The sequence below is a fragment of the Scardinius erythrophthalmus genome, assembly GCF_964197995.2.
Source record: "Scardinius erythrophthalmus genome assembly, chromosome: 5".
Lineage (NCBI taxonomy): Eukaryota > Metazoa > Chordata > Actinopteri > Cypriniformes > Leuciscidae > Scardinius > Scardinius erythrophthalmus.
The window spans coordinates 5,567,583-5,580,439 of record NC_138225.1 but is presented as its reverse complement, the minus strand read 5'-3'; the positions used below and the strand labels follow the sequence as shown (position 1 = coordinate 5,580,439).

Genomic DNA, 12,857 nt, shown 5'->3' with positions numbered 1-12,857 from the left:
TAATCTCTGGAGAGAATGGCCTGAATATATGAACAGATGTAAACAGAACAAAAGAGAGAGCAGCTAATGAGAAAGTAAAGGGGGAAACTGATGCCAGGATTGGACTGGGCAAAATAAACATGCTCTATGTTTAGATTCTGTGAAAGCAGCGTCATGTTTGTGATTCGTGTGTACTTGCTCTGCAGGTTTTGGCTTTGTGACCTTTGAGAATGAAGACGTGGTGGAAAAGGTCTGCGAGATCCACTTTCATGAGATCAACAACAAGATGGTGAGTGTGTCCTGCTATGTGAAAACACCTTTTGAAAAAGGTTTAAAAGACACTTCATATTCAGTAATAATGTCGATTTGACTACACTGACTCTATCAGATTAGGCCAAAACTTGAGCTGGATAATGAACCTCTTGTCTTCTATAGAGCTGCTTTACAGCTGAATCAAATTTGCTTCATTATTGATGAATTTTGCAACATCGATACTGACGTTGAACCGAACTGAATCATCATTGAACTGACTCATGCTGAATAATGACACTATTGTCTTCTGTAGAGCTGCTTATAGCTGAAATTGAGCACATTTCATAACTGAACCTAAACCAACATCGCTGAATAATGACGCTATTCATTATTCTCATATTTGTTAAAGTTGGCATCATCGATTCTGTTATTTACTTGTGATGCTGCCTTGAAACAATCTGTAATAAAGAAATAAAGGAGGCTTGACTTATTTCTGTGTGTGATGTCTGTCTTCGGCTCTGTCTGAAGGTGGAGTGCAAGAAGGCGCAGCCGAAGGAAGTGATGTCACCGACGGGTACGGCGCGAGGCCGCTCCAGGGTGATGCCCTACGGCATGGACGCCTTCATGCTGGGGATCGGCATGCTGGGTGAGTCGAAAGATGGAAAACGCAAATCATTTCTGTGAACTCGCGCACACGTGAGTAAATCAAGCGTTCAGCCCTGTCTGATGAGAGTTTGGTGCCACCTGCTGTTTACAACAGGGAACTGCACGGTGTGAGTGTGCCACAAATCAGAGCAACAAATGTCTGCAAGATTTTATTATATTTTATTAGGCTGCAGTTTTGGCTGTGTGTAGGTTGGGTTAATTTACAAAATAAACATTGCAAATTACATCAAATGTTATTTTACAGCAGTTAAAACGAGGGGGTTTATTCAGAACATTCATTCACAGTTAATAATTTAGCAGACTCTACAACCAATACACAACATTGCAAATTTCTTACTGCTGGAAATAACTGGATAAATTAGTCAAAGTAAATAAATAGAGAATTAAATTCTGATTTAGTAACAAATATTGTAGTAAAATATGAAACTAATTTAACACTTCCACTAAAAACACTACTTGATTAAAAGACATTGAGCAAAAATGACTTTTTTAGCTTGACTTAATTGTCATTTTCATTAGTAACTGTGGAAGAAAAGATAACCTTTTCTTCTGTTTTCTTCTTCTTGGTTTGTAATACATTTTATTCTTATTCTTACTTTTTATTGTTACACCTGTTATGATTATTTTGTGATTGTTTTTAAATCCTTTTAATGGAAAGCACTTTACAACAGTGTATGAAATACGCTGGCAACACTTTACAATGACGTCTCATTAAATATCAAAGAGAAATACATTTGTTGCAGTTTTTTATTATTCTTTGTTAATGTCAGTTAATAAAACAACTGTTCATTTTTAGATCATGCTATCCCAGGTCCATTAAATAACATTAACAGATATGTAACTTTTGACTTTAATAATGTATTAGTACATGTTGAAACTAAGATTAATAAATGCCATAGAAGTATTTTTTATTGTTAGTTCATTTAGTTAACTAATGTTAACAAATGGAACCTTATTGTAAATGTGCTATGTAAGTAAACGTGGTTTATTTTCAGGTTACCCAGGGTTCCAGGCGGCCACCTACGCCAGTCGTGGCTACACAGGAATCACACCAGGATACACATACCAGTTCCCAGGTACGTCCAGCTTCCCTCGTTTCTATCTGTGCAGAACTTTCACAGTGCCAGTCATCCACTGCAATGTCAAAATGCATAATTTAATACATAACAAATCCCGAGAATTTTTTTTTCTTCTCTTATCTGTTTTTTTAAGGGATTTGATCAAAACACACTCACAAACACAGTAGTTTTTAAAGCTGCTTGTAGATTTCAGCTGGAGATTATGCTTTTTTTTGCCATGCTATCCCACAAGACATTTCAAAGAGAAAGAAATATTGCCATCTGTCCTCCATTCGGACTATAACTGTTTCTCAGCGTGACGTCAGTAAAAGAAGTTCAGTATGGTTCCTCTGATTAAACAGGAACTGCAGAAATCACACTTGATCAGTAACATGACCTTTTTCCCAAATGGCATTGGCAATAATTGACAATTGTCGACTACCTGTCGCTGCCAATAAATCCTTTGCCTCTTGTGGGTTCATTTATTAAACAATTTGATTGGCTATTAAACTAATTTGATAGCGCTTTCAGCTATAACCTGTAATAGATAATATTATGTGTGTGTGTGTGTGTGTGTGTGTGTGTGTGTGTGTGTGTGTGTGTGTATATATATATATATATATATATATATATATACACACACACACACACACACACATTATTATAAATACAACGTAACTGATTATGTTGTAGTCAATGTATTATTTTTCCTGGAAGTTTTTTTGTTTTTCAATGCATTCTTTTTTGTTGCATAAAATAAAACTTGTAGATGTTTGTTTTTTGTCAAATAATTTATATATAATATATAAATATAATAATAATAATAAGTAATACATAAACGAATAATACAAATATCCAGACATAATTTTTTAGCCACTACTATATATAAATGCACAAATATATAAGTGAATTAAATGCTTTACAAATGAAAGGAACTTCTCATTTGATTATTTTCTTGATGCATGCAAACCAAAAAAATATTCTTAACAAATTAATGATCAGCCTAAGATCAGTGCAAAAACAGCTTCAAATTATGAATCAAAAGTCTCAAAAAAGACAAATTAACATCATAAAACCATTGATACAGAATCTAAATTATGTGACATTGCGCCTGTAAACAACTACACTTATCCTTTAAATACTCATCGACTGTGTATGTGTGTGTATTATTTTATATTCTTAGTCACTCTCACATGTAAATATCCGTGCAATTGTTTCTAACCTTGGCATCGCAAACTCAAACGTCACACTGCCTAGCTCTAATACTAACCTTCAAGTTTTTCGCTCCATGTCTAACACTCCATAAGTTAAGATCAGCGATCTAACGACATCCTCCCGTTTCTCTCTCTTCCTTGTGCTTTTTTATCCCTCGTGTCCTTCTGCACCTCAATCTGTCCCCTTCTTTCCTCCTGTGTATCAGCTACAGCTGGCTGTAAGTCTCTTCCCTGCGTGTGTTTCTGTGTGCATAGACTGTCTCTCCTCTGAAAACCTCCTTTCATGGTGAACGTCAGTGTGTTTGTGTAGATAGGACTACGTGTGCACTGCAAAAAATGTTCTTCCTCAGGATTTTGATCTCGTTTTCCAGTGCAAATATCTAAACGTTCTTAAATCAGGAGACATTTACTGGAGAAGCAAGATCAAACTAGTTTTAGTTTTCTGTGAAATGTATCAAAATTAAGTGAGTTTTTGCTTAAAGTTTTTATTTCTTACCGCACTGCCAGATAACTTAAAGGGGTGGTTGATTATGATTTGACTTTTCTAACTTTAGTTAGTGTGTAATGTTGCTGTTTGAGCATAAACAACATCTGCAAAGTTACAACGCTCAAAGTTCAAAGCAAAGGGAGATATTTGCTTTTAAAGAAATCGCTTTTTAAGGACTACAACAAACGGCTGGTAGAGACTACACCACATTCCTCCCGGGTTAGTGACATCCCACACCCTAGAATTTACATAAACTCCGCCCCCGGAACACGATTTATAGATTATCAAGACAGAATATGCTAATCAATGACTAGAAGATGACAACACATACCTACTAACTAACCATTCAGAAATGTCCTGTTTAGGGGTGCACCGAAATTTCGGTCGCTGAAATTTTCGGCCGAAAATGCCATTATCGGTTTCGGGCCGAAATAAAAAAAACTGCCGAAAACGTAAACCGAAAGTGAATGCCACCCGCCCCTCCCATCCGTGCGCAAGCGCTTAGGTTTCACTCACGGTCGAGCTGTTATCACGCGTCTGCCTATCAAAGATTAAGCATGTCAGAGGGCTGTCACTTATTGCACAAGCGATCGGACCAACCAACACATGTTTCGAAAACGAAAATAGGGAACGGCCTTCTCTCGGAGCGCGTCCAGCTCGTCACGATACGCCCGCAGCGAACGCACGTCACACAGCAACTGCAGGTTCTGACACACACACACACACACACACACACACACACACACACACATACACACTCACAAAATAGCCTATTTATGTATAATATAGCGCATAATAAATGTAGCCTTCAGTAATGTTTTTCATTGATGTTATGGCAGTCCACATTGCTGACTTGTGTGCGTCTCAAGCACTGTCTTTACGTTCGTCCTAATGCCTGTTTAGTTGTCCGTGGATTTGCCTATGTTGAAAACGCATCAACGCCAAATATAGGCAATTTACTAACGATTCAATGAACACTTATATCTCAAAAATCGAACAGGATTTTTTTCACAAAAGTGACAGCCCTATACGTGAGGACACCAAAGTTGCAATATGTAACATTTGTTCTGCAAAAATCTCCAAAATTGTGGATTTTTTTTTTTTGCTCAACTTTTAAAAAACTATTTTATTTAATGGAACATAAAACTTGAAGGATAATATTATTTGGTATTATTATTTATATTTATTGTTAAAATATTGTATGTTTTGTTATGTAACTGTTAATAAAAGTTTGATTATTATATTGTGATTTTTCATTTAAGATCCATTAATTTCAAGCAATTTAAATATATATATAAAATGTATAAGTTTTTTAAAAGAAGCCATTTTCGGCTTCAGTTTCGGTTTTCGGCCAAGTGCATCCTAAATTTTCGGTTTCGGTTTCGGCCCAGAATTTTCATTTCGGTGCATCACTAGTCCTGTTGCTTCTACATGTTGTCACTTATTGAGTCTTTCCATCTTTGTCTGAATCCGGTTTGAACATAAAAGGCTAAACATTTTCAGTGCATGTCTGTGTGAGTGCAAGCTGTTGAAGCCCCGCCCTCTGTGCCGGGAGCAGCAGCTCATTTGCATTTAAAGGAACAGACACAAAACGGTGCGTTTTTGCTAACCCTCAAAAAATGACAACTTTAACATGCTATATAAAAATATCTGTGCAGTATTTTGAGCTAAAACTTCACATACACACTCTGGAGACATCAGAGACTTATTTTACATCTTGTGAAAAGGGCATTATACCACCCCTTTAAAGTGAGACTTAAATCCACTTTATATTGTTGCAGTGTTGGTAGTCTATGTAAATGAGCAATATTCACTCGTTCTCTGTTACCTGGACCGAGAAATTCACGTTTATTTGTCAGCAAAAGTCTTTTGACGGCTCCAGGTCTTTCGTCAAAACTACAGATTATACTTCTGCATTTCTGTATCCCCGCTCACGGACGGTCGGATCATCAGAGGGTTATTAACAGGACTCCATGTGACTCCAGTGGTTTACATTTACATTTATTCATTTTTTTTTTTTAGCAGACGTTTTTTTTTTAACCTTAGTTTTATAAAGCGATGCAATTGCTTTGTTTGTGAAAAAAATAAAAAGTTTATATTTACAAAATATTAGTCTCCAACGTGCACAAGACCATCGTGACCCATGCTGTGTTCTGATGACGTTGTTGTGTGAACGTGCGTCAGATATTAATATTTTTTTAAATAAAGTGGTCAATTATGTTTTTTTTGCGCAAACAAAGCACTCAAGTTAAACCACTGGAATCACGTGATTAATTAATGACAGAATTTTAATTTTTGGGTGAAATTACTCTTTAAGCGTAGGGTGAATATTCAGTTCATGGTGATTGCCATTTAAGATGACTTGGAAAAAGTTTCTCAATCAACCTGAATAGGCTCTATGCGCGAACGCTGCTGACATATTTCCGGTAGGATCTCAGCCGGCGTCTTTACTTCCGCATAGCGCATTCTATAGGACAATTCACTTTAATAAAATTCATTTTCTCAGAAACGGAGACAACGATTTTAGAAACTGATTCGCTAGTCGGATTTCGCGTGATATGATAGAATACTCACCCTCAAAGTTTTCGATGTAGCTCGAAATTTTTAATTTAAAGAACTTCTCTTTCTTACTCATATTTGTGACAGTTAACTGCCTCACAATATTGTTTACATCATTCACGTTAACCGCTGGAAGTTCTTGTAAACAGAGAGTGTAATTTGCCATTATCTCCACCTAATGCAAAAACGGCTTCTGACGCAGCACCGGATGTAACTGGGCGGGCTGAGACAAAACGCGGAAGCGATCGTGCATAGAGCCTATTCACCCTATCTATGGCAGACTGGTGGGAGTGGCCTTGGATGGTAACATGCCCAGTGCATTATGGGTGTTGAAGTTTTCCTATCTAATTGGCGAGAGGAAAGAAAACAGTGTTTTCTCTAGTCAGGTAGCACTGATTTAAAAAAATGATTTTGCCTTTCTGCTGCATATGCACCCAAGTTTGCCTATTTGAAAACCCATTTTGCCAGCAGTGAAGGACCCCTTTAATTTTAAAAATGTTTTTCAGAAAATAAGTCTTAATATCTTTTGTCATTTTGCATCAGAAGTAACTGTTTTAAGTATATAAGAATTTTTTATATTTCTACTGGAAAACAAAAAAATATATACTGGACAAAATACTAAGTAAGAAAATATTTTTTTTTTGCAGTGTGTGCGTGTTGGTGTTTTAGCTCTGAGCTTGTGTTCACGCTGAGTTTATTCACAAAGCACTCTTTTGCCGTTTGTGTTCTAGAATTCCACTTAGAACGGACACCCCTTCTGACTTCCTCTCACCCCCAAGAGATCACAGGTTAGTTCTCATCAGGCTACACACACACACACACACACACACACACACACACACACACACACACACACACACACACACACACACACACACACACACACACACACACACACACACACACACAGACACAGACACAGACACAGAGCTGCTGGGTTTCATTTCCGCACTGCCACCAAATAAGGCAAAAATAATGTGTGTTTTCAAACAAGTTTCCTCAAACTAACATTGGTTGAGCCAGAGGTTAAAATGCTGTAATGCCTGAACAGAGCAATATTTAAAGGTGTTACAGTCAGTGTACAAATGGTGCATATATACAGTACCGTTCAAAACTTGGGCAACTTAATATCATTTTTTTTTTTTTTTTTTTTTTTTGCAACGATGCATTAAATTGTTAAAAACCGTTTTGGCCACAAAATTTGACAGTTAAGACATTTATAATGTCATAAAAGATTTCTGTTTCAAATAAATGCATTTCTTTTGAACTTTCTAATCAAAGGATCATGTGACGCTGAAGACTGGAGTAATGATGCTGAATATTCAGCTTTGATCACAGGAATAAATTACAGTTTAAAAATATATTCACTTATAAAACAGTTCTTTTAAAAGGCAATAATTCTTCACAATAATACTGTTTTTACTGTACTTTTGATCATATATAACTTCTGTAATGTAACACTTCTGAGTGAAACTGAATATTCAGTGTTTCATAACAATTAATGTTTGGCAGGACTTGATTTTAGCCATTGGGATTTGATTCATTGGATCATGAAAAATTATATTATTAGTTCCTGTCCACGTGACAATGGTTACATCAGCAGAATAGTCGGAAATGGAGAAAGTTATTTATTACGTTATATATAATTCATCTTGTCACCTGAATGAAGTGTCTCTCTCTGTCCTTTAGCCATTCCACTGACTGCCTATGGACCAATGGCAGCGGCCGCAGCTGCAGCGGTGGTCAGAGGTGCGCAAAATCAGCTCTATTATGGTTGTTGTATGATCTTTTACTTTCAGATTTTGAGATTTGTTAAACTCTTTCCACTTGTAAAGTACCTCTGAGCGTTTGAGACATCTGTCTGTCGTCTGTTGCCCGCAGGTTCCACCCCGTCACGCGCCGGGTTCCTGGGCACCAGCAGCCCTGGGCCAATGGCAGACCTTTATGCAGCAGCCAATCAGGATTCAGTCAGCAGCTACATCAGTGCGGCAAGCCCCGCCCCCAGCACGGGGTTCGGACATGGACTTGGGGTAGGTACAGTCACATGTGACACAAAAATTTATAAATAGAACTTACGGTCAAAAAGGACACAAGCATCATAAAAAGTAGTTAATGTGACTTGAGCTGTAAATTCTAAGACTTCTGAAGTTTTATTAAATAAATACTTTAATTTATGTGCCCCGTTAAAAGTGCATTATTATTTATTTTGGCAATTATTATATTGTTATTGCATTTTATTATTTGCATTTAGTATTGTTTCTGCCCTGCTGTTATTTTAGTTTATTTATATACTATTGTAGTATTTTAAAATATATATTTTTCAATTAATATTTAAATTTTAGTTGTAGTCGTTGTACATGTGCTTTTGTCTTTTTTATTATTATTATTATTATTATTTTCAATTAAACTTATCAGCTGAAATAAAATATTTTAAAATAAAAACTTACTTTTTATTTTGGTTAGTTGTAAGGAAACATTTCTCATTTTCATTTAGTTTAACTTGATGTACTAAAATAAAATGAAATAAAAATGTATAAAAGTATATGCACATATTTAAAAAAAATTACAAAAACAACAAAATTGCTAAAACTTTAAATAAAATCAAAATGAAAAGGAAAAATGTAATCAATCAAAATTGTATCAATTAGGCTTGTTGCGATAGTCGGTGTTACCGGTGATACACGGTGTTTAACCCACCTACCGGTCATAGCACTTGACCACCGGCACCGTCCCCATCGTGTTGAAGTTTTAGCCTATAGTAATAAAGCACTTAATTCAGTTAGTGATTACGTGCCTTCGTAATTTAGCGTAAGCGGAACGAGCGCCGCAGTAAAGCAACAGGTGTCCGATTTCATTTATCATTTGAGGAGAGTGAGGCGAGCTAACTGGCAAAGAATGGCGGAAGATCTGGTTTCAAAGAGAAATGCAAACGTGAGTTTAATATTTTTATATTAGTTTTTTTTGCACTTAAGTGTCCAGTGATTATTCGGGTAGGCTACCTTATTTAACAAAGTTTTTGATGTTCGTTCGTTTCATATTCGATCGTTGTGCGGTGTTTTTTTTTTTTTTGCTGAAAAAGGCAGGCACTTTATTTAACGAATAGTGATTTTTTTTATATAATTTCTTGTTTGATACTTGCACGATGTGTGCAGTGGTTCGTTTTGTTAATAAAAACACGTTAAAGGTGTTTCATAAGTGCTTTTGTTTAGTTTTTACATGGTGTTAAGTTATTATTCATTTTGCAATAAAGATGTGTGTAATACAAGCGAGTGTCTTATTGTTTTGTGTATTTTTATTAAGAATAAAATAAATTAACCCATGATTAATTCAAACAAATGCTACTGAATTGCCGCTAATTAAAGTGAAAGTAAATTGAGACGTGTGCACGTCCGCATTTTCGGCCACCCGAAATCCCCGACACGCAACCACGGTGACACCGGGATTACCGGTTCTTTTACACGTCGATTAACCGGTGGAAAAAATCCGTCACCGCAACATCCCTAGTATCAATACAAAATATAATAATCTTAATGACACTAAAATATCACTGAACCCCCTGCTAAGAGCAGACCTGTCATCCAAATTTAAGTCACGTCGCATTAGAAACAACTTTACATCTCAAATAACACATTCTGTACAGAAGAATTAGAATTACAATGTATTTATCTTAAAAGGGACAATGCACATTGATCAACATGAGCGCTCAAGTCCATCATGTAAATGTGCCAGATTTAGCCATATAGGCTATTTTCATCTGTAGTCCCTGGCAGGTTGATGGCAAAGTCCATAAAACACATTCCAACAAGCATAACCATAATCAAAGCATATTAATACAAACATAGAATGACTAGATAAAAGTTTCATTTTTACTTCTAACATTTGTTCACATTACAATATCTTGCCACAAAGACTTCCAAGTGCATTACACTCAAATATTAGAAGAAAAACAAATATTTGGAACAAATGTGTTTTCAACTACCTCTGGACAAAAGTGGACAAGCTCAAAGCGCTTTGGACCCCGTTTACTCCAGTATTTAGTGTCGTCCACTTATGATACGATCGACCAAAACGCATCTTAATACCAGGTGTGAACAGGGCCACAGGAGTCTTGTATTGAACCGGATCATTCCTTTAAAATCCCTCTTTCTCTCCTCCAAGGGCCCTTTGATTGCAACTGCCTTTACCAATGGCTACCACTGAGGTGTCCTATCAGCATCCGGCACGGGATGAAGAACCTCACGAGCTTGTGAAGCACGAGCGCCGCTGACCACGTGACGTGCTTACGGGACGCTCCCTCCCGACTCCACTCTGGAGTTCCCATCTTTTCTTTTTTTTTCCTCCATTCTCTACTAACATCACTTTTCTTTTTCCTCATCCCGTATTTTCTTCCTGACGTATCCTGTTTATCAGCGACTCGTGTATGATATGCTGCCGTCTGTCTTTTGAAAGAAAAAAAAAATGAAGAAAAAAAAAACATATTGTTTGATTGTACGCGCGGGAAACACGCGAGGGATTCCGTTTCTCCGGATTTTTATTTGACAAGTTTTTCTGCATTTGTTACGATGTCTTTGCTGACTGTGTTTTGATGTTTTTACTGTACTCATGCTGTAACGGATGATGTCGAGAGAGAGAGAGAGAAAGAGAGAGAAGGAGCAACGAAACTGGAAAAAAAAGTTCAGGATTTGTCTTCCTTGATGTTTATTAAGCATTACAAATCCAAACAACACCGAACAAAGACGTGAGAATGAATCAAATTTACAAAAACAAAACGACAGGACAAAAATGTATATTTTGGTAGTTTTTACACAGCGTTTGTAATGTTGTAAGCTGAATCGGTTTGCTATTTTTTCCGTAAAATTGGTTTTTATATGAGAAGCAATGGGCCTCGTTTATGAATTTCCCGCGTGAATCGTTGGTCGAACCATTCTACACGTTCAGATTTACACAGGAGCTCGTTCTGCTCGTGCCGAGGCTCATTGTTCAGCTTCTTTTTGTAGATACTGTATATATTGCATGTATTTCGGGAGGGGGGGCGCGGGAGGGAACGGGTCCTTTATGGGTTTTTAACATGCAAACGTCTTTCTTCACATTGAATCTTGTATTTCTGAGATTAGCATCACGACCGCGTTGGACTGATGTGTGTCTCTGGTTGTGCTCCTCTCACTTTCGACTCCATTTATACTGACAGTTTCTCTAAGATAAATGTTTTGATGCTCTTTCGGGAAACAAAATTGGCCTTGGGCTCTTTCGGTTGCACAAAGTGCTTCAGTTTTCGAGGTTTTTTGCATGAATTCGGAAGCGCGCGTCACGTACGAGGCGTCAAACCACATCCCTGAAAAACCAGGTTTGGTTTTCCAAAAAGAGCAAATGATTCGGTCCCATTTTAGGGAAGAGGAAGGTCGCAACCAGTTTAGTAGCCTCATTCGGAAGGGCACGGCTGCTAGGCTTCTTCATGCTGTTTTTGGAAATATATATTATATATATAATTTTGTTGCGCGGTGTACTTCTTTCAGTGTACTTTCCCTCTCCTTTCTCTTTGTTTTTTTGACGGTACACTGCTGTTTTTAAAGAAATGAAGGACACATTTACAAAGCAAAGGAGTCTGAGCGCTGTTACATCTCCGTCTCTATCCTGTCGTGGTTGTGTGTGTGTGTGTGTGAGACGGAGAGAGTGTGTGTGTGTGCACAGCGTAGACTGAAGTATGGATGTACACGTAGCTAGTTTACATGCATTCAACTGCCACCTTTGAAACTGTCTCGTCTCTGCCGGTAATGGAGGAGGACGTCTGTGACATCACGGCTCTAACGGAGGCCTTCTGGGAAAAATACATGAATAATACTCATCCAGAGTGATTTAAGTTGGCAACATTGGATTTGATCATTCATTTCTACCTATTCGCAATAACATTGAGTCTTCCGTTTGACATGTGTAGCCTCTTTTTGGAGCAGTGGTCACTGCGACGATCCGAAAACTCCAGCTGACGGGGACGCCTCACAAAACTACTGCACGGCACACACTGTAACTATTTAACCAACAAAAAGCAATAAGTTATTTTTAAACTCAAGTAATAACGAACGCCGTCAGAGGTGGTACGAATACGGCGGCGATTATGTGGCATTAAGAATTATTTTTCAGAAAAAAAAAAAGCTATATTTTTCAAGATCCGTTTTAACCCCTTTGAAAGTTTCTGAGATTTTTACAGTACATGTTTTGTTCGGATGATTTGTAAAAGGGGCGGGGCTTGGGGATCAGCAGCAGAACTGGAAAGCAACACTGTGACCTGATGCTCGATTACGCTGCTCCGCTGTCCCTTTACTGTATTTTTTTTTTTTTTTTTTTTTTTTTTTCACCTCTGGAAATTTTCAAATAAAAAGATCCTAATAAATTATTTTAAAACATTCCATTTGATGGCATCTGTATTCATGTTTTTCTTTGTGGATTTGCAGAGAGTTTTTAGCAGAGATTGTCATGGTTTGGTATGGATCGTGCTCTTATGAATTTTGTATGAAATCTCTTATGAATCTCACTTTGGAATCTAATTGTAATCTAAATCTAAAATATCATGTTTACAGTTAAATAGTGTATGTAGTGTTTCACTCATATAATGTTCCCTTTATTCTGCAATATTGTAAACCCTGAACA

At 37.1% G+C, this 12,857-nt stretch overlaps 1 protein-coding gene across 3 annotated transcripts in view; it reads left to right on the top strand.

The window, feature by feature from the left end:
• Positions 1–12,613, top strand: part of msi1a (musashi RNA binding protein 1a) — a 58,924-nt gene extending 46,311 nt beyond the window's left edge. For 2 of the 3 annotated variants that reach the window (XM_081366300.1, XM_081366299.1), the window contains 7 exons: positions 186–268; positions 760–877; positions 1,893–1,973; positions 6,947–7,003; positions 7,905–7,964; positions 8,097–8,245; positions 10,374–12,613. In XM_081366300.1, the coding sequence (XP_081222426.1) occupies positions 186–268; positions 760–877; positions 1,893–1,973; positions 6,947–7,003; positions 7,905–7,964; positions 8,097–8,245; positions 10,374–10,415 (590 nt within the window). In that variant the 3' untranslated portion in view covers positions 10,416–12,613. Of the gene's footprint in view, positions 1–185; positions 269–759; positions 878–1,892; positions 1,974–6,946; positions 7,004–7,904; positions 7,989–8,096; positions 8,246–10,373 lie in introns of all 3 variants that reach the window. The other variant, XM_081366298.1, reaches the window with a different exon arrangement.
• Positions 12,614–12,857: the final 244 nt, after the last annotated feature.